This window comes from Oenanthe melanoleuca, chromosome 3, assembly GCF_029582105.1.
Source record: "Oenanthe melanoleuca isolate GR-GAL-2019-014 chromosome 3, OMel1.0, whole genome shotgun sequence".
Lineage (NCBI taxonomy): Eukaryota > Metazoa > Chordata > Aves > Passeriformes > Muscicapidae > Oenanthe > Oenanthe melanoleuca.
In genome coordinates, this window is record NC_079336.1 from 108661416 (window position 1) to 108683910 (window position 22495).

The 22495-nt window shown below is 39.2% G+C and overlaps 2 protein-coding genes across 2 annotated transcripts in view; both read right to left on the reverse strand.

Moving 5' to 3' along the window:
• Positions 1-1024: 1024 nt before the first annotated feature.
• Positions 1025-9110, reverse strand: DNAAF10 (dynein axonemal assembly factor 10). The gene is made up of 8 exons (XM_056487676.1): positions 8654-9110; positions 7581-7681; positions 6395-6525; positions 5831-5932; positions 4996-5111; positions 4518-4652; positions 2609-2706; positions 1025-1913 (listed from the first exon to the last, which is right to left on the reverse strand). The coding sequence occupies exons 1-8, from the start codon at positions 9041-9043 to the stop codon at positions 1706-1708; spliced, it is 1281 nt and encodes a 426-aa protein (XP_056343651.1). The 5' UTR covers positions 9044-9110; the 3' UTR covers positions 1025-1705.
• A 6770-nt stretch (positions 9111-15880) lies between these two features.
• Positions 15881-22495, reverse strand: part of PPP3R1 (protein phosphatase 3 regulatory subunit B, alpha) — a 38680-nt gene continuing 32065 nt past the window's right edge. The window contains exons 3-6 of the mRNA XM_056487684.1: positions 21730-21906; positions 20312-20371; positions 19372-19556; positions 15881-18031 (exon numbers count right to left, since the gene is read on the reverse strand). Of these exons, the coding sequence (XP_056343659.1) occupies positions 17984-18031; positions 19372-19556; positions 20312-20371; positions 21730-21906 (470 nt within the window). The 3' untranslated portion in view covers positions 15881-17983. The remainder of the gene's footprint in view (positions 18032-19371; positions 19557-20311; positions 20372-21729; positions 21907-22495) is intronic.

Sequence of the window (22495 nt, forward strand, 5' to 3'; positions counted from 1 at the left end):
TGTAATGCTTTCATAAAACCAGCTACTCACAAGGGGAACACATTCCTTCATTTTCAAAACAAGTCATAAAATGAATCTCAAAATTAAGTGCACAGAGGTAACGCACATTTCATATTTTTGAGGCCTATGGAGCTTTAAGAATTGTTTAATAGTTCTTGCTCTAAGTTGTATCCCACCAGGAGATCTCCCTAGAGATGTTTGAATAAAGAAGGGACATTTTGCTGCGGAACAAGTACATAAAAGATCCTAGTCCTGTGCTCAGGAGATTTTTGTTTTCCCTTGCAGGTACCTACACTGAGAGCTTTTTCTTCCCTTACTCCGTGCTTGACTCAGAGCTGCTGTTAAAGAGAGAAGCCATATTTCCATATATTTCCACTGCCTTTCACACCTTTCAGTGAGAATATTTTATTTACAGCACAAAACTAATGGAAGCCATCTTTGAAAAGACGTTTTAGGCTCAAAGCACTTGAAGTCTTTGAATTCCACACCTGAAAGCAAGCTGCAGCCAAGAGTGCAGAGTAGTGGTTTCCCCTATTCCCTCCTGCTGGAATGCACTCTAAGAAGGACATTTAAGATAATTTCAGAATATGCTCTCTACATTACACTATGCAAAAAAGGAGGTTGAATTACTTGGGTCAAAAAAAATCATATACTAAATACTGCACTTACAAGTAAACCATCAAGTCTTAGGGAAGGCAGCTGAATCTCATAAATCCTTGTCTTCTACAAAATATTTGGCCTACATTGCCTGTGTTTTCATCCCTGCTGATCCTTGCTAAATCTGAGATACAAGAACCTAAGTTTGTAGACAAGCTAGAGGAGAGTACCAGTGACCTACTAAAACCAAGGACTTCCATAGACACACTGTGTTTATGGTCTACTGAAATGTTCCTCTTGCCCACGCTCTGCTACACAGGTATGAAGGATTTCTCCATTCCACAAAGTCTAGAGTTTAATATCCTGTGAGATTTTTCTATATATTACTTCTCTAAATCTCTTATTTCAATAATATACTTTTCTCATATTAAGAAAACATTATATATAATTTTATTTGTAGAACATAATTTTGAAAACAGATATAAAAACAACAGAACATATAAACTTAACAGGAAACCCAACTAAAATAATAAAACAGTGCATTTTGCTTGATAGTTTATTTTCAATATGAGCTTCAATAAAAACCTTACTCCATTAAACCTGGATGTTTTAGCCTTTGTTATAATTCCTCTATTGTATTAAAGAAGCCTAAGTCACTTTAACAGACATTCTAATTAATAAATCCAATAACACAAGTAGTTTCTGTTGTAGTTCCCATTGCATGAATGCACATGGACAATACTATATATAATAGAGCAAACCATTTAACAAGTGTGAAGAGATCACTATGAATAAACTGAACACAAACCCAAGTGAACTCTGAAATTACAGACCTGTGTTAACACAAAGGCACATTTTATTTTAAGTGTAAATTCACATTACTAGAAGTTTAAATTTTGTGCCCAGGCAACTTCAAGCCATCACAGCACAATCAGCAAAACAACTCTTAAAGCACATATCTGAACTTTCAATAGAAAAATCTGGCTTCTATTTCTTTAATCCAGCTTTATTAAGGAAGAAATTAAATTAGAAATAGAAGGGCTCCCCCTCCCATATTTACAGACTGCAAACTATATTGCTTTCCCATCAAAAACTCTAGTTTTCTTTGTCAAATTTTGTTAAGCTTTGTAACTATCAGCACCCTCACAGTTTGGTCAAAAGCCCCACAGACACACAGTCCCTTTTTGTCAGGGCTCCAGTCCAGGCTAGAGATGGGCTGTGTTGACAGAGTGACATTTTGCAAGAGACTAACAGACCCTGCCACCCCCATCTCAGATCCTTCTGAATCCTTCTTCGAGCGCTGGGCTGGATACTCACTGCCAATGTAAAACAAAAACAAGTACTTAGGAATTTATTGATACAAATATGTCATCATCCTCTTTATTTCCTGCTATAGACATAAGGTAAATAAATTTCTTAAAAGTAACAAATAATCATATCCATCTATATCTACACTGCATGCTTTAGTAGATATTTCATGAAAGAAAAAAGGAGGTAGAAAATTTTGAATCCTGACAGCCCTATCCTATAGCTTTTCATTTTTAAACTGGTTGGCTTTTACCACAGGCAGAAAAATTTCATCACAGCTATGCTTCTGAAACTTAATGCACCAACTTCGTTGCATTTAGGGCAATTAAATTATTTTTCCATGTAATGTAAGAAAATATAAACATAAGAACCATTTAGTCAAGGCTTTCAAAATTCTTCTCAGATGTAACTGCTACCATTTATTCCCATTTATCACCTTGTTAACCAAGGATATAATTAGATCTTCACTACATTAAGACAACAAGAGCAAGATTCACCTGTCACATTCTCTTAGGGATTAATTCAAGATTCCAGATCAAGTACTGACACTTAAATCATCCGTTCTACTGTGTTTGCAAGCAATAATTTTAACCAGATATTCTGAGGTTGGAAGCAGGACCCCACTCATCATTTTCAGAAAGATTATTTCTTAAAACATTAAATGGTTGGTTTCTTACTCCTGCCTAGAGAAGTGATCACTTACTATTTCCAGAGATGAAGGCTCCCAGATCCTCCACTTGTCATAAATATATCTCTGTTCTGTGGCAGGTGCCGAACCTGCCAAATGGTAGATTTTTGTGCCTAATAAAAAGAAATAAGCATTGTAGAGAAGTCATTTGGGGATGAACTTCATAGGAAAGGACACAGAATCTTAAACACAGAGATCACTTGTATAAAGAGAGCCCAGCCTTCCCACAGTGGACAGTTAATTTCACTATATGGTATATCTTAAAATGATTACTGGAAAAGAATGTGCTACAAACCTGTGCAAACACAACACAAAGTGAACCAGTCAAACCTCACCAGGGCAACAGAAATCACTCAGGAAAAACCTCAACACATCCTCTGACTTAATGCATATCTGTCTGCAAATGTCCACAAGGAAAAGCTTAAATGCAATAAATGAACAACCAATTTATTTTCATATTTTATTGCAAAATTATTTATAAATTAATTAATTAATTAAATTTGTTTTATTCTTTTGGTGGTTTGTCTAAATTTCCTGAAATCGTTCCCTGTCAGGACCTGGGCACCCTCCTTTGGATCTGAAAGGGACCCATCAGCATCTGATTTTTAATATTGACACGTTACACCAATGAGAAAGTTTATGCACCTTTGTGAAACACACGTGTAAAGAGGAAGAAACCTGGGGAAGGCTCTTTTATTTCTGGATCTCAGAGGGTAACGCCAGCCCGGGCCTGGCTGGGCGGGCTCTCTGATGCAGGGCTCAGGAAACAGCAGAAACAGCATGAAAACAACCAAGGTCAGACAAAAGGAAGAGTCAGGTTCCAGATGAAAGAGACTGAAGGAGATGCCTCGCTCTTGGACTGAAATTTCTCTTTTTTTAAGCTTTGGAGAAGAGACTCTTGTTTCTCTATAACTCATAGAAATGCACTATGGGGTGGATGAAATGTTCTAACTGTAGACATGAGCAGAGGCATTTGTGTTAAAGTAAGCAGATATTGAAATGGCTGTGATCCTAGGAGAAGTCTGAATAGAGAGAAGATCTCTGCTGCCCACCAGGGAAGAGAAGAAGAAAGACCTCTGTTTTCAAAGATGAAGTGAGCTTTTGTTTGAACTGTTATAATCCTTAAAGTGTACCCCATAAGTTGATGTGGTCCTCAATAACAGTTGTGGGAAGCCTGTTAGTCAAGGAAGGGATTTTTACACAGTGATCAGATTTCCATTCTCCCGGGCGGCTGAACACTGTGACATCGAGGTCATGAGAAAACTGTTTTCTTGTGTAGAAATCTCCATAGACTGAAGAGAAGTCTCCTCTCCCAAGTAAATTGGTGAAAGACTATTTTTAGAGATGGTAAACTGACTGATGTGTTTCTGTATGTTGCCAGTGTGAAAGAAAAGAAGTTGTGGGGGGAGGAGAAGTGTTCTGAGAGTTTTATTCTGATTCTAATTATTTTTTCTTATAGTTTCTAGTAATAAAGTTTTTCTTTGTACCCTTTAAAGTTTGAGCCTGTTTTGCCTTCCTCCTAATCCTATCTCACAGCAGGAAACGAGTAAGTAATTCTAGTGAGTACACCGGCCATTTAGCCAACGCTAGACCCACGACAATTCTGTAAAAAAAAATTCTTTAATTCAGAATAAAGTACCTTCAACACCTTTTCTGCTTTTAATGACAGTATGGAAAATACTAAGTTGAAACTCAGACTTTTCTAAAAAAAAGTCCTAAAGAACTTCACTGCAAAAGTGCCTTTTCTTGAATTATCACCAGATTTTTTTTACTAAACAAAAACCAAAACCAAACAACAACCAAAAAAAAAGTTTTATAAAGTAACCTGGTCATATCTTGCCTATTTGTACTATACCTGTAGTAATCTGATAGCATGAATTTAGAAAATTTGTCTCTTATTAAGAAATTCTCAGTTTCCCCATACCTTCTCTGAAACAGATGCAAAACCTTTGGTTGGATGCTGAGTTCTCATGTCAAAAACATGGAATTTTCCTTCAAGCGATGTCGCCACCAGCTTATTCATATTTATATCTTTTCTGTCAAACTCCACACTGCAAACCTGGATATAAAACAAGATAAATTCAGTCATGTAATTTAGCCATTCTTAAAAAAAATGGATGTTTTGTGATTTGTAAATATGTATTAATCATTTGTTATTTCCACAATAATATCATCACCAAATAGGAAATAAACGAGTTCATCTGAAAACATGAATCCACTTAAAAATACCCCATCCTATCCCAATCAAGAATAGGTACAGCTTGCTGAACCTAAAGAAAATTATTCCTTGGTACAATCTCAGCAGAAACATCATCTGGGTAAGTTTCACACAGTCAAAATCCTTTTAATTTTTTCATCCTACATAGGAGCTGGAATGAAAAATACTTTTATGATTTCCTTACCCCATTCTTAATGTTGGTCTCCCATCGTAGTGACATGGTTTTTAAGTCAAACAGTTTAATGTCCCCATTGTCATATCCAGCACATACAATACGTTCCTCTTGATTGTAAGCATTGCCTGGACATAGAGAGAGAATTAACCAGAAAACACAAAACCTCTTTAGCCTGTAAATTTTGGAAGTCCCAGGCTTGCAGTTTCAACTTACATTTTTACAACAACAACAACAACAACAAGTTATTGTTGGGATATTACAATGTGGTGAACTGGATGGTTTTCAAACCAAAGGGGTCTAGAAAACTCTTGTGTAGGACACAAGCAGCTTTGCTCTCTCCAAAGAAAAACATAGAGCTCACATCAAGCATTGCTGTTTTCTTTAATTAGTTCTTAAAGGGTCTACTATTAAATTAAGTCCTGAATGCTTGGTAGCTGGAAGTACACTACAAGAGTGATGGGTTCCCTGTACATGGCAACATTTACACTCCTTCAAGACCACACAGCTAGATATACTGTTTTTACATTCCTAGGCACATAAATAAAGCTTGCACAGCTTATCTGTGCAGAATCATCAGATTCATTTAGGTTGGAAAAGACTTCCAAGATTATCAAGTCCAACAATAAATGGTGACCAAAAGTGATTAGAGAATGAGTCCAAAACCTAACCATCACAAACCCATAAAACTGGTTTATTTTGACCCACACATAAATTTCACAGTGTAGAAAAGCAATACCTGCTACTTATGCATCCATACAAAATAAAGTATTCCATAACATCCTGAAATACATTGATAATCATGAAAGCACGATTGTATGAGAGGGAGGAATGGCCAGATAATTACCAAATGCCACAGTCCAGCAGTCTCTTTTGCTCTCCCCCTGTACAGGCTCCATATTAGCCACAGGAGTGTCATTCTGCCTCGGGTCCCACACCTTCACAGTTCCTGGGAAAGAAAGACAATAGATTTTGTGTTAGGAATACACTGTCATACTGTGTTCACCTTCCCAGGAAAGCCTTTGTTTTTCATCCTAATCATTCAAAAGCAACAGGAGCGACTCTTTCAATTCTAGAAAGCCTCACTGTGTTTCGTGTATATAAGAAAGAACCACAAAACCAACAGAAACAGTGAAAGCATTTGTTAAAGATACATTTTCTCTTGCTTATATTTTACATTTATTCTGGTTTGTATTCCTTCTGTCCCATGCCCAATGATAACAGTACCTTTTGCTTATCTGTGGCTTCTATAAGAATTAGAGAAAACTGGTCCCAAGCAAGAGTCAAAAGACAGTGTACAAAGAACTAGTTGCAACAGCTTGTAACTAGTTCCGATGGCAGACCATGCCCTGCCATCAAGAGCTTGCAGGCTCAGAGGAACTGGAAAGACTTGCAGAGTTCACTAACTCACCATCTCGACTGCCAGTCACAATTTCTGGTGCACCTTCCCCAATTCCTAAGCCACCTACACCATCTATACTGTTTATGATTTCCTTATGACCCTTCACAGAATACACTGGTATTTCAGGAGCTTCTAAATTCCTAGGCAAGAAAGAAAAAGAACAGAAAACATGGCATTTTTCTTGACACTCAGGATTTGTAAAAAAAATGAAAGGAAACTTGAGCACAAATCATAAAAGCTCAGATTAATGGTGAGAACAAATATGGATATCACCACTAAGAACCATGAGTCTGTCTTTGATTCCTTCTTTAGCTAGTGCTTTGGACTGCTACGAAAGGTTTTGCTCTGTTCTGGACCTCCCTGTTTGTAAAGGCAATTGTGGGACTCCTCACAGCAACTGCTCTGATCCAGTTTTTATGCTGGACTCAAAAAGCAATCATGCTACAGATCAAAATATTCCAATTAGGTTTACTTTCAGTAGATCTATAAAATAACTTGATTCATTGATCCCCACCTAGCTCTGACTACTGCTCTTTAATTTCAGGTGAATATTGTATCCAGCCATGAGTTCCATGGTTCTTTCCCACTGATTCCCATTGTTCAAGAATCCTTCAGAATTTTATTTTACATTTCAACCAGTAACTGTTCCATGTAATTTTTGCTATTCCAACAAGAACCAGAAGTTCCTTGGCACAGGGCAATATAATAATAATGATGATAATAAATAATCTCCCTTTGATATTACTACTTTATTTGATCATATTTACCTAGACATTAATTACAAATAATTCAGGGACCTAGAGAAAGCATTTGAAATTTCAATATTAAAAATATATATTTAATTTAGGCAAGAAATTTAGGTTGAACATAACCTTTTGTTTGTACTCATGCATCCAATTCAGAGGCCTCCTTTCAGCCTCCTTTCAGAGGACAACCTCACAGAACTTTAACAGGCTTTTGTAGCTGCACACAGAAGATGAGAATGAAGCAGCACTGAATGAAACACAGTGCAGAATTCTGTGTTGTTTCTACAAAATAGCATGGTCCAAATACAGCAGCCAGCAAAGCTTGCACTGGGTCCCAACCACGGGCAGCATGGAGAGCATCTCATGCAAAAGCCACAAACAGAAACCTCTGTTCAGACAGACAACGACAACATTAAGCGAAAATACTTTCAGAGAATATCTGTGCTTACCATATGTTAAGGTTTCCATCAAAATCTCCTGTAGCTAAGTATCTTTGCTGCAGAGATGTAGCACCAAAAGTCCCACATTTTATAGGTTTGGGTTTTTCAATCTTTTAAAGAAAGGAAACATCTGTGTCAGCACATGGAAAAGGCAAAAACACCCACAGACCACACAGTTCTTGGGAATGCATAGGGACAAAAAAAGTGTCAGCGAAACACACATGAGATATTTGGCACAGAATACTATCAAAATGCTATCGAAGGCAAGCTACACTTTGAGTTCAGTCCTTGTGCACAGAAAAGCAGAGGGTCCAGTTTACTGGTCTAGAAGAAAAACACTCTTGTGGCCTGGTGGGACCTTATGCACCTGAGGAACTGCTATGCCTCAGAAGAAGCAAACACTCAAAGGGCAATCTGAGAGAAAAAAACCAAAAAAACATAAAAGCAAATAACCAACCAACCAAAAAAACCCCGCCAACAACTAATCAAAAACCAACCAACCAACCAAAAACTAAAGCAACTAAAAAACTCCCAAACGAACAAATGAAAACACCACCCAAAAAAAAGCCAAACACAGGCAGAAAGCAAAAAGCCATAACATAACATATGAAAACAACGTACAAAACATGGCAGTAAACAAAATCACAGCCTTAGATTGAAAAAGACCTCTGAGATCGTCGAGTCCAACCTATGACCGGCCACCACCTCGTCAACTAAGCCATGGCACTGAGTGCCAAATCCAGCCTTTCCTTAAACACCTCCAGGAATGGTGATTCCACCACTGCCCTGGCCAGCCCATTCCAATATCTAATGACCCCTTCTATGAGGAAATTTTTCCTAATGTCGAATCTAAAGCTCAGCAGCTTAAGTCTATGTCTCCTTGCTCTGTCACTAGATGCCTGGGAGAAGAGACAGATTCCCACATGGCTACCACCTTCCAGGGAGCCGTGGAGAGCGGTAAGGTTACTCCTTAACAAGAAACGACAGGGTATCACATTTAACACGCAAATCGGCTCCTGTTTTTTATCCCCGGGCTCTGGACAAGCGCCCTGGCAGCCGTTCCCGAGGGAGACCACGCTCACCTCCCGCAGCAGCTCCAGGCGGGCTCCGTGCAGCTCGTACAGCTGGACGAGACCGGTGCCGCGGGCGGCGCTGCCCAGGCACAGCAGGCGGGCGCTGCGGGGCACCCACTTGCAGTCGAACACGGTGTAGCTCAGCGCCTGCTGGACGTGCGACACCACCTGCGGCCGCTCCAGCCCCGCCGCCGCGGACATGCCGCCCCGCCCCGCTCCGGCCCGGCGGATGCAGCGGAAGCGCCCGGCAGCGCCTTCCGGCGCAAGCGGCACCACGCGTTGTGCGGCCGACATGGAGGCCGAGGCTGGAGCGGGCGGCGGCTTCACCAGCGTTGTGTCCCGGCGGAGCCGGAGGAAGCGGCGGGCGGGCGGCGAGGAGCCGGCGGCGGGAGCTGCCATGGACACGGCGGAGCCGCGGCCCAGCAAGCGGCCGGCGTTCCCGCCCGTGGCCGTCGAGACGCTCGGGGTACGCGGGGAGCTGAGGAAATGACGCCCGCCGGTTCCCCGCCGTCCCTGGCCTCACGGCTTGCGGTCTCTCGCCTCCGGCAGGTTGGGAAAGGTGAGCTGAGGAAGATTCCTGTGCCGGCCAACAGGTACACGCCGCTTAAGGAGAGCTGGATGAAGATATTCACGCCCATCGTGGAGCATCTGCAGCTTCAAATCAGGTTCAACTTGAAAACGAGAAATGTTGAGATAAAGGTAAGGGGAGCAACTTCTGCCTTCCCAGGTAACTGGAAGAGAAGGTTGTGTGGAGACCTCATGGCGCCTTCCAATACCTGAAGGGGCCTCGAAGGCACTCTTTGTCCGGAACTGTAGTGACAGGACAAGGAGTTATGTGTACAAATAGAAAGTTTAGTGTGGATGTTAGGAAGACTGCTTTTTTTTTACTGTGAGAGTGGTGAGACACTGGAACAGGTTGCCCAGGGCTGCCCCAGCCCTGGGAGTGTTCAAAGCTAGGTTGGATAAGGCCTTGAGCAGCCTGGTTTAGTGGCAGTCGTCCCTGCCCGTGGGACTAGACGATCTTACGGTCCACTCCACCCCCTTACCATTCCATGATTCTACCTCCTGAAAAGCAGGGCCTCTCCTCGTGGGTGTTCTTGGTCCAGAGATTAAAAGATTCGATTAAAGACTAGAGAAGTTGTTAAGTCCCATATAATGCTTGGAAAAATGGAAGCTGTGTGGTGTCACCTGCTTGGGGATTAAATCTGACAGTTATTGCTTAGAACAAATAGTTACTGCAAGTAAGATCCAAAAATACAACTCTTTTCCAGAAGGAGCCTGCAGAAGCTGTGGGAGTGTTTAATTTTGTAGGAGAAAGTTATAGCATTAAGGAAGAATTTTCATCCATGTCTTAGATACGATTTTGTAATCCAATGTTTTCCAGCTATTTACCTGACGTTAAACTTAAAGTATCTTTTAAGGGGGCACTGAATCTTCTAATGCCTTTGTGGCAGATGATAAGGGCCTACAGTTTAAGAGCATGTGATTTTTCTTTAATGGATTGCATTGGAATACCTTAGGGACAGACACCAGTATAAACCTGTAAATCATGCTCACTCTTTATCCTTATTCCTTCTGAGGAATGTTTTTAAGGGTATATCCAAAGTTTTGACATATGACTCACTGTATTAGTAATATGGACATAGGACATATGGACATAGGAATTTTTCTTCCTAACCGTGAAATGTTATCATAAGTTTGATGGCAGGAACTGGAGGAAAAGTGACAGAATTATCCCTTATTAACACTTCCTACAATTAACTTCAGGGGAAAGGTAGGGAGGAGCAGGAAATCCTGCGGATTCACTCAATAACGGTGCAGGAGAAAACCCTTTGGTTTTAATACCACTTTTTCGTACAAAATCATGTCTGATGAAAAACAAGGTAGTTTTGTTCTTAATAAAGCTGATTTCATTTTGCCCATATCCATCATGAATATAAACTTTGAAATTAGTTTCATTCACTTGCTAAGGCATATTTATAATATTGTCATTAGAATAACTCTCCTGGCCATCACCATCCTTCTCTTTTTTTCTGATGTTTGCTGTTGCAGTTTAGTTTGTATTGGTTTTGGGTTTTCTCCACCAAAAAGGTGGAGACCACTCAAGTCAGTGGTGGTATGGATTTTCAGCAGCTTTTCTCTCTCTCCCCTCCAAGCACAGGCTGATTTTTTAAGTTCTGCTCCTAAATTGCCTAGTCTTAATTTGCAAACATAACTTCTTGTCTTGCAGACTTGCCAAGAGACAAAGGATCTCAGTGCTCTGACAAAAGCAGCTGATTTTGTGAAAGCTTTTATACTTGGATTTCAAGTAGAGGTGAGTCTCCCAACAACCAGATTGTGAGATTGCTCCAGTTTGCTGATTTGTTCCTGGGCTCTCTGCAAATTAGAGTACGAAATAAAGAAAGAAAAATCCGTAGGTGGTTTTCTAGAAATTGTGACTGGAATAGATACCCAGTATTTTAAGATAATGCCAAATAAAAAAGCAGCCTTCAAACAGCACATAAACAGAGGACATAGGTGGTGTGAGACAAGCATAAAGCAATAATCTGTCTCTGAGGTACTCTGCACTGGTAGAGACTGTTCATTTTTCTTAAGCCTAAGCTAATAACCTCCAGTCTGTGCAAAACTCACAGAATCAGCTAGGTTGGAAAGAGACCTTTGAGATCATCTAGTCCAACCTATGACCTTATCAACTAAACCATGGCACTGAGTGCCACATCCAGTCCTTTTTTAAGCACCTCTAGAGATGGTAACTCTACCAGCTCCCTGGGGAGCCCATTCCAGTGCTCAATCACTCTTTCTGTGAAGCTCTTCTCCCTAATATCCAGGCTAAAGTTCCCCTGGTGCAGCTGGAGACTGTGTCCTCTTATCCTGTCACTGGTTGCTTGAGAGAAGAGACCAATCCCCACCTGACTACACGCTCCTTTCAAGCAGTTGTAGTGAGTGATAATGTCTTCACTCAGTCTCCTTTTCTCCAGGCTGAGCCCCTCCAGCTCCCTCCATCACTTCTCATAGGACTTTTGTTCCAGACCCTTCATCAGCCTTGCTGCCCTTCTCTGGACACATTTGAGCATCTAAAAGTCCTTCTTAAACTGGTGTGCCCAAAACAGTACTGGGCACAGTACTCAAGGTGTAGTACTTGGCCTGAACAGTGCCAAATACAGGAGAAGAATGACTTCCCTAGAACTGCTGGCCACACTGTTCCTGATACAGGCCAGGATGCCATTTGCTTTCTTGGCCATGTGGGTACATTGCTGGCTTGTGTTCAGTTGGCTGTCAGCTAAACCCCCAAGTTCCTTTCTGCCTAGTTGCTGTCCAGCCATTCTGTCCCCAGCTTTTAGCACTACAGGATTGTTGTGGTCAAAGTGTAGGACCCAGCCCTTGGACTTATTAAACCTCATATTGTTGGATTCAGTCCGTATATCCAGTCTGCCCAGGTCTCTCTGCAGAGCCTTCCTGCTCTCCAACAGATCAACACTTGCAGCTTGGTGTCATCTGCAAATTTGCTAAGGGTGGACTCAATCCCTTCATCCAGATCATCAGTAGATACTAAATAGAACTGCGCCTGTTGGAGAAGACAAACCCTTTTTCAGTGTTGTAGACACTGCCCCTTGCTCTATATTTGTACTATCTATATCTGGATTCACTAGTGCTGGGGAGGCAGGGCTGAATGCAGGGGCATCCAAGCCTGTGTAGGGTTCTCTAGATGGAAATATTTGTATTGTGTTGAAAAAAGTGGATTTAACTTTAGCTAAGTTTTTAGCTAGATTTGCTAGGTTATGTGTATAAAGAGAACAACAGCTTTCAGCTGTGGTACTGGAACAAAATAACTGCTAATAACAGATCTCCTGCTCTTTCAGGATGCCCTTGCTCTCATCAGATTAGATGATCTTTTTCTAGAGTCATTTGAAGTTACAGACGGTGAGTATTTTCTGCTGCAGCATTCAAGAAGTCACGTGTGTGTCATGCTAGTATGGGTTTGTTTATTCTTTCCCCCTGCTCCACTTTTATCATTTGCCCTCAAGGATCTGGAAGGCCAGCAACATCTAATTTTATGTAGTACTGGGACTCCTTGGAGTCCCCTGTAGAGCAGGATCTAAACCTGATCTACTTCATTTCTACTGGTGTTAACTTGGTGCACTTTGACTCCATTTCCTCAACATGAAGTGCAGTGCCTTCCTGTGCAGTTCTGAAGGAGACTTTCGTGCATCATAAACCCTGTGTCAGCACTGGATGCAGTGTGCACTAGTAGTCAAAAAAAAGCAGAAATCCAGATAGAGCTGTGTTGACCACTGAAGTTGCTTTTGTAGTGCAAATTGTTTTCAGCAACTTGACATGGGGAAGCGTTAACAGGAACATACTGCTGTTACCCTGGGCATGCTATTCTCATTCCAGTCAAACCTTTGAAAGGAGATCATCTGTCAAGAGCAATAGGGAGAATAGCAGGGAAAGGTGGAAAAACCAAATTCACCATAGAAAACGTGACCAGGACACGCATCGTTCTTGCTGACACGTAAGTACAGACTGACTTTGTCCCAGGCAAAGCACAACCCCCTCTTAGCTAATCGATGTCCTGTGCCAGGAACAAAGATAACTTAGATTTTATTAAACTGTTGTGGAGTAGTAATTTAAGAGAATGTATCAATGAACACAAGTCATTTGACCTTTTGTTATGAGAATGACAGTTTCACTAGCACACCTAGAATTTTGTCATTCCCCACAGCGTAAGAATTCCTTCATATGAATAATCAAAGTTTAACTCACCAACACAGCAACATTTTCCTCCTAAAGATGCTACACTGTTAAATTTGCAAATGGTAAAATCTCTTTTAAAAGGATTTAGAAGAGCACAGGTCTTATTTTACAGGTTTTGTGGGTTTCGGTTGGGGTTTTTTTTGTTTACAAGTGTAGGAATGAAACTAGTACACTGATGCAAAATTCCACATTTATCTCTAACCTCCAACTCTATTCTGTGTAATCTCCTAAATTACTTTCCATTAACTACTACTACTTTGCTTTTTACAGAAAAATTCATATTTTGGGATCTTTTCAGAACATCAAAATGGCACGAACAGCAATTTGCAATTTAATTTTAGGTAAGTCCTCTTATCTAATCTTCACTACATATAGATCTTGCAGTTTGAGAAACTGCTTTGTGGCTCTTGCCCTCTTCCCTGTCCTGTCCACACCTACAGTTAGAGCAAATAGCTTGCTGGCAGTTGGCTTGTTGCTCTTAAGAGAAAAATCTGCAGGGAGAAGCAGGGAATCCAGGACTAGCTTTCTGGCTCCAAAACCCTCACTAAATTGCAAAAAGATGTACTGCTTTTTAATTTAGCGGCAGCATTCCTTAAAGGGTCTCAAAAGCCAAAGGAAACAACCCACTCTTAAAGCAGAAGTTGAGCTCTGCACTTGCAGTAAGACGGGGTGACTGACCTTGACCTTCCTTCTCACCCTTTGGCTTAGTTCTCCACTTTTAACACAGGTGTGAGCAAAACACATCCATTTTTGTGACAGATTATCTTGTTTCCTGACTGGATTTTTGCCTTCTTCTGCAGGAAGTCCTCCATCCAAAGTTTATGGCAATATTAGGGCAGTGGCCAGCAGAGCAGCTGAGAGGTTCTGAACTGCACCAAGAACTGGGGACAGAAGTCCAGGTCCTGGACACATGAGAAGCCAAGAGCTACATGAGCCATCAGATTTCTGCTGGAAGACCAGAAGAAAGCCAGGACTGTTTGTGCAGTCTGACTGCCTTTGGACATGTGGTCTGATTTGAACATAATGTTTCTGTCTAGTCATTAAAAGGTATTTTGTGTCTGTATTGAAAGTCCATGATTTTACTTGAACAGCCTCAAACAAAAACCTACTTCCTTACAGATTTTCTGAACAACAGAGTTAAGAGGCTGCTTCTTCAGAAAGCCTTGGTGTTTAATGTTTTGAGCCTAAAGAAATTGACAGAGTTAAGCATTTATAATGATACACCATTATTTAGAATCTTCGTGAGAAAAGGAGGAGTCAGCTGGAATGCAGAGTTCAGTGGCAGGCTGTCCACTGAGTCTCTGGTGCTGGAACAATGCATCACATGAAAAGTGTAAGATGAAGAGGTAAGTAACATATTTGAACTGAAACCTGAATGTACACTTATATAGATTTCTTAATTCCTAAAAATTATCTGTCAGGACAGCCTAGTAAGCCAAGAGCCACCAGGTTAAGTACTTTCCATTGTACCAGCGCACCAACAATTGTAAGGTCCTGTGTGTCTCCTTCAAATGTTACATAAGTAGCACAGTGCAACAAAAGGGGAAGAAATTAGAGTGGCCGGTCCCAGTATGATTTAAAAATTGATCCTCCTCAGCCTGCCAGGCAACCTTCTGCGAAGTGTCTTGTAAAATAATTCAGTTCAGGCTTGGGAATGAAAACAAACTGAAAAGAGATTATGAAACACACGAGCAAACTGAGTAAGCATTTGGGTCAATGTCCAAGTTTCCAGAATAGCACTTCACAGTATGGGATTATCACTACAGCCAAATTGATTCAAGCCTTCAGCTGTCAACAGACTTAAGACTTGCTGGAGTCAACACACACTACTTAGGAGTCTGAGCTATATGGGGGACAGTGCGCATTCTAGGCACTCCAGGTGCACCTACCTGCTCTGTTTTCTGTTTGTTGGCTGCTTATGTAGTTTATTTCAATTAGCTTGAAAGATAAGGGAGTGAGGCAAAAAACGCAAAATTTATGTTTATCCTAAATTAGGTGCATACCGATGCTGACCCAAAGTGGAAGAAAGGAGAGGGCAGCACCCAGAAGGTCCAAATACCTGCACCCCAAAGAGCACAGCACAGAGCTGCTGTGAAGGGCATACCTGTGCAAGGAGGGCTGGTGTCATTAGCACAAAGCTCAGACTTTTTCCTGAGACGGGAACTGTCCTTTTTTCTCCACCTACATTAATGTTAGGGTGGATTGGTTTGTTTTTTAAACTACTTTCCACAGGGATTTCAAACAAAGTATGCTATCTACTTTGAACATTTAAGCAAAGAGAACCACATGTGCCCTTAAACAATCTCAACATGTTGTGAAACATTGAAATGAACCCTGGAAGTGTTCAGCAGTCTGCACCCTGTGGAGTTTTTCAGTAAATCTTAATGATCGAGGAATGGACAAAATAATACGAACAAATTTTCTTCAGAGCAAGGTGCAGAGCTGCTTTAAGGTGAACAGGAAAGGTACTGAGCACCCCAGTCAAGTTTCAAATATTTTATTTTGTATTCATACAGTATGAATGTTCTTATAGTTCCCACAATATATGATGTAGCATGCATGCAGAGGAAAAACTAAACATTCAACATAAATCATTTTTCCCCACACAAACTGAAAAAAACCCCTCATCCCTCCCCTTCAGTCCCCCCTAAGGAACATTAGCACTAATTCCTATAATGCCAGCCAAGATATGCACAAGCAAGAAAAACAGAAAGCATTTGCTAATATGTTTGTAACAAATACTTATGTACAAAAAAATTCACAAAAGACTAACTCCCCCTTGAAGCAGAGCACATGGCAGTTGACACTGGAACAGATAAAACCACTGGCTGGGATTATAAACCACGTACTGATCCAGAAGAAAAAAGTTACATGTAGTGGAGATTTTTGTTTTGAACATTAACATTTACCAAAGTTTGGCAACATTATCTTTTTAATTATGCAAATTATGTAAACAAGAGGAACATTTCAAATCGATCTACATGCAAAACTTCATGTCATGCAAGGACACTAAGCACCTGGATTTCTCTCTCACAGACAGAGCCTATGATGTGCAGCACTCAGTTGAAGGAACAGCTATGGCAGACAGGTGCTCGACTGAAGAGGTTCAGACAACCTGCACTTTCCACTGCTCATTATAAAACAAATTCTTTTAAATAGAAAAACTACTATACAGGAAAGATGTACTGTCCTAAAAAATCTAGCAAGTATTTTTCTTCCAGCCAATAGTACCACTGCAGGAAAGGGAAGGGATGATACAATGTTGTAAAACATGGCTCGCTACTTTTATATCCCACAAATAGATCAAGTTACCTTCCATTACAAATTATGATATGGACAAATCTAGAAAAGAAAAAAATTCTCCAGAAAAAGGACTGGAGAACCGCAAGAGGTATAAATTTAGATAGTGTGAAGTTTTCCTTCTCTATGGCAAAGGTTAACAAGATTTCCCCCCGTATGAATCATATATACATATATATATAAAATATTATCAGTTTTTTAGCTACCTGTAGTATTTTTTAAATGCGAGGGAGAAAACTATCATGGGTGAAACAACAGAATTTAAGTGGCAAGAACATTTTATAATCTAAGTACTGTATAAAATAAGTAGATGGGAATCCTGCACAGTTATGTTGATCCTAATGTCATTAAGCTAAGCACAAGAGAAAAATCATTAATGCATCTATCACCTTAAGCAGCTGTATCTAAATTGAACCCACAACAGCAAAGTTGTCTTGGCTTCAGAACAGCTGTAACTGCTCCCAGTTCCTGGGTGACAGCATCTAACAGCCATCAAAGCATTCAACAGTCACTATATGCACACAAGGACTAGTTCTTGGCAGTAGCATTAAACTATATTCTCATATTAAGTAGAACTGTACTACTATTTAGCAAAGAGACACAGTCCCTGGTAATATATTAACAGGTATAAATAAACTTCGTCTCCCGTGTTACAAAAAAAAAAGTAATTAAGGTGATTTAATAAGCAATGCTTTGTCAGCCATTCAATATATAGAAACATCTGAACAGTCACAGGGAAAAGAGTTGACCTAAGACCCAGTTAAAATTTTACATTCTTCTACTATATATATAAAACTGTGTGAAATAAAAGTAAGGATGTATATCCATATATTGAACTGCTAATATTCTGCTTGGCACTTTGTACTCTAGTTTTGTTTCTGAATCAAGTATATTAAATTAAAGCCCACCTAGCTACTACATATAGAAAGCTACATATATATCTATATATAAATACACACACACATATATATATATAGATAGATATTTCCTTGTTATAAAAGATGAAGAAAAATAAATTAAAAAGCCAACCCCTTCCCTTTCTCCACCACACTGATATGCTCTTTCCATCTTTGCTGTCCTTCAGACTTTAAAGTGCTACACTGAGTTATTGAGAGAATAAAAGTTCAATAACACTTAGTTGGCTTCATGAGGCTCATGTTGGAAAATGTGGCTTCACAGAGAAAAATACTTCCATTTAAATACACAGAGAGCATTGCTGGATGTCTGGAGCAGATCTTCAGAGATGGAGAAGAAAGCAAAAGTGTTGGGTGGTGTCCTACAGAGTCACACATCTACGACCATCTTTTTGTGGATATCTAGGCCTCCTACAACCTGGGAGAAAAACAGGATTCAGAAAGATGAGAATTGAAAGTTAGCAAGGTGCAAATAACACATTCAGTATATGCACTGAGGTCAATCATAAAGGTAGTACTTCCCTGACCTCTCCAAACCGATTTACAAGTACTGTGAGAGATTAATTATGTACAAACCAAGCAAGCTAGCTCAATATCAGTACAATTTACATGCTCAAGGGCCTAAAAAACAGTGCACACAACACCATTTTGGCATTCCTCTCCATTTCATATTACGACCCTGTAGTATGTTGTGCATGTTAAATAAAATGGTGACTTCTAAAACACCCTGTAAAACTCAGAACCTTCGCAGGAAAAGGTTCAGCAGCAGTATTTCTGACATAGCTGCACACACCCAGGAAAAAATTGCCAGTGTTCACAGGTGTGTGATCCATGCAGAGCAGAAGGAAAAGGAAAAGTGCCATGTCAGAGGAAAAAAAAGGCCAAATTGTATGTGCCAAAGACAACAAATGAAAAAGTATTTTTGTGGATATGCACCACCAGATTCAGAGAATGCAGGAAAAAGAGTAAGAGGCTGTAGAACTGAGAAGTGTCTTGTCAGGAGGTCAACAAAAATTGAAGAAATTAAAAGTAAGGAAGAGGAAAATCCATCAGAAGCATAAGGCAAGAACCCTGGGCAGAAGCCCAAAGACAAAAGAGGCAACAACACATTTGATGGATGGCTGGAAGATGCCCAGTGCAAGAAATAAACAAGTAATGCACTAATCCAGGCATCTGCAGGCTGCAGCTGTAGCTTCCTTGCAGACAGAATGTTTTTACATTACATCACAAAAACAATTAATTTAAAAAAAATAAATCCCCAAAATGCAAACAATAGATCCTTTTCACTTTAGTCACTGGTAGAATGGCAGATTTCCAACACCTTCCCTCCCCCTCTTTTTTTCAGAAGTCACATCTTTGTTGAGTATGAACTAGTTATGTTTGAACTGAAGTTGTAAATTCAAGGATAAGGAAGAAAAAGCAATGCCCAAACCATGCTATCAAGTGTATCTTCCTTGATACATTGTTTAAAATCTATGTGTAAACACTCATTATTGCAATTTTCAAGGATCAAGATTCAATGTCATTTACTTTTTTTGAGGAAAGAATTTAAAACTTGCTGTCAATTAATTAAATATACTACATGGGTTGAAATAAACCCTTCAAGCGTTAAATGCTAAATTTAAGCATTCTGTTCAGTAAACTTCTAAGTTCTTAAAATGTGCCTTTAAACTGCTTACTCTTTTTCCAGAGCAGCATTTGAGAGATTTTTTTTTCTCTCTCCGTAAATGACCCAAGTTTTCTTTAGAAGTTACTTACAGCACAGAATTCTTCAAAGGATATTCTTCCATCACCATCCTTATCTGCATTAATTATGGTTTTATCTACAATTTGCTGTAACTGAGTGTCTTTGAGATTGTTCCCAACCATCATCTTCAGCACCTGGAAGAGCTCTCCATTTGAGATATAGCCATCTTTGTCCATATCATAAATGCGAAAAGCAACTGCAGAAGTAAAGAAAAAGAATAAAAACAGAACAAAACAAAAAAACAAAACAAAAAAACCCCCAAAAAAACCCCAAAAACAAACCCAACCATTTTGTAGCAACTGAGCAATACCTACTCACTTTAGAAAACACCTGAAATTGTTTTAGCACCAGCACTAAAAGAAGTCTATTAACATCAAAAAAGAAAATCTTCCTCACCACAAGTAAAGCACCCAGGCAGCAAAAAAATTACAACCTTCCAGGAAAGAGATTACTTAAAATCCAATCTGGTTAGTTAGCTGCAAGCAATTTGGCATCAAGACTGAATTTATTTTTAAACATTTCAGTCTTAGTTATTGGAAGCTACATCCATAACTGAACCCATCTCTTTTCTAAGCCCCGGTCTGGAGATGCAGTTCTGAAACAAGAATTTAACTTTCCTACTGCAATAGCAAAGAACTGAGTACTATTCTTAGGCCCTGTAAGTTCACAGAACAATATAAGCAAGCTGTTCTTAAATGAATGTACTTTTTTAAAAAGCAGAAAGCAACTGAAATTCTTCAGAAAGCAACCAACCTCCTCCAACCTTCCCTGCTGAAAAGAGTACTAAACTTCACACAAATAAAGGACAAAATGTGCAAAAAGCTTACAATCTACTTTCATGATTTTCCAGTCTTTACAACAAGTTTGATTTGCCAATTTCCTCATCTTAACTTACAAAAGTGTTTTTTTGAGGATCAGAAAACTTTTGTTTAAGAAAATCAAAATACTTACACCTCAATTTCTGTTCTTTATCTCCTTTGACACTGAACTGGGAGACTCCTTCTATAAATTCTAAATAATGCAGGCAAAACATGTATAAAAAAAGCATATTTTTTAATAAACAAAGAAGTCAACATTCAGAAAATTTTAGAAACTGTAAAAGCAATTTAATCTTTAAAATTCAAATCTTTAAAATACTGCCTACCCTTGTGACACCTAAATGTCTACATACTTGATATTTAATGTTTTTCAGTAAGAGGAACCCCAAATCCAATGCAGCACTCACTAAACAGACTTGGTCCCACTAGGATTTAAGTAATTTTGTTGCTGGACCTTCAGCGGAGACTCTAATTGTACAACTCCTCTCAACACTGGTTTCTCAATGTAAAGAATTACATTGAAACTGGAAACTGCTTTTGAAGAAATACTAAAGTAATATTTTCCTATAAAAGAAATTTGAATTTGCCAACTTCCTGTTCCCTCCCAAGAGGAAGAAAACTTGATAACTGTATTAATCACAGCTTAATGTCACAGAGAACATGATCATCATTGTTCATGACTATCTATTCTTTACAAGGGATTTTTGAATATTTCCTTGCAACAACTACTGCTTCCGATCAGACTCAACATTCTGGTTATACTGTAGCTATCCCTATAGACATTTAACACATTTTGCGAAGGTTAGCAGCTCGTGTACATTAATATCTTATTTAAATGTCAGTCTGTCAGTATAAGTAAGATTTAAGTACTTTCTACAATTAAAAAAATGTAAGACTGAATAATCTTCTCTAGTCATAAGCAGCAAGAAATACTAAGTATTACCTTGAACAGAAGCTACAAGCATTAGTACTTCTCAGGGTCAGAGACTGTTTTAAGATGAACTAGTGAACTAGATTATAGCCTGCTGGCCCTTTTAATCATTAATATTTAAAATAAGTCTAAAATTTTGAGAAATGTACTAAATAAAATCTTCTAGGTTGTTTGAATTTTTTTTTCTTCAAGTGTTAATCTAAGATCTACCTAAAAAGAATCCTATAAAATAAGTATCAACAGGAAAAACCTGGGCTCCTTTCTGTTTTCTGAATACTCCAAATATTGGATAAATACAATTTATGAAGAAACACTCCATTTAGCTTACCGCACTTTCTTCAGTCTCTCCTCAGCATCAAAATTAAGAGTCTAAACTGGTGTACTTTAAGAGAGTCCTCAGTCTGCATGACCTTAAAAGCTATTCCTAAACTATCTGGTATTTTAAACATTTCACTCAGGAGTGCCCTAATGCAGAGAAACTAGTTTTACTGGTATTCAGTTTCACTAGGATTTAGCACGTTATTTTAACAAATAATCTTCACCTCTCCTCTTTCAGATGAAGAAAAACATTAATTCTAAACCTCTAGTACCATCACCTGTCACAGAACACAGTGCCTTACCTTTGAAATCCACTTCTCCATTGCCATCTGTGTCAAATATATCTATTACTCGCTGTACTAATGGGTTCTGTTGCAATTCAGGTAAAGACATGAACTCTTCCACGCTCAGAGAACCAGAGTTGTCCAAATCAAGCTTCTTAAATCTCTTTCCTAGTCGTTTTATCTCATCGGCATCAACTGAAATGAAAAACAATCCCGAGCTTAAAAGCTTCAGTAAACCCTGTGCAGTTTAACACTCGGCACATTTCATTGCTTTCCTGAAAGATTTTCTCTACTTTATTATAACTATTAAACACCTATGAAGATAACATGAAATTCTGAAGACAAACACAGTTTTATTTTAAATAAGACTTACCTTTTTTTCTCCCTGTACCTGCCATAGTAGTTATTAACCTTGTGACTCACTGAATACCACATGCTGACACAACATTTTGAAGGATTGAGGATGATTAGCTAGTTAGTTCTTAGTCAGACAGCTCTTACAAATACGAAGAAATTAAGAAAGAGAACAAGTGTTCTCTAAAGGAGCTAGCATTATGTTCATGCTAGACTAACATAGTATGTTAGAAAGACAATTATTTTCACTTATTAGAAAACTAGTGCTTCTTCAGCACACCGAACATGAGATCTCCTGGAATATGTGTCAAATTAAGCAGATTAACAGTTCTACTGTTAACAAGTTACCTCTCACCTACTCAAAATATCCCTCTCCATCTCAGACAGGAAATAGACACACTTGCAGCCACAACCTGCATACAGCTTTTTT

Bases quoted from the DNA above. Each gene is read 5' to 3' on its own strand.
- DNAAF10 (XM_056487676.1), bottom strand. From the start codon at position 9,043: ATGGCAGCTCCCGCCGCCGGCTCCTCGCCGCCCGCCCGCCGCTTCCTC. The intron at 7,682-8,653 runs GTGAGCGTGGTC...TTTCTTTAAAAG, and splicing joins GCCTGGAGCTGCTGCGGGAG to ATTGAAAAACCCAAACCTAT. The intron at 4,653-4,995 runs GTAAGGAAATCA...TTTTATATCCAG, and splicing joins AGACCAACATTAAGAATGGG to GTTTGCAGTGTGGAGTTTGA.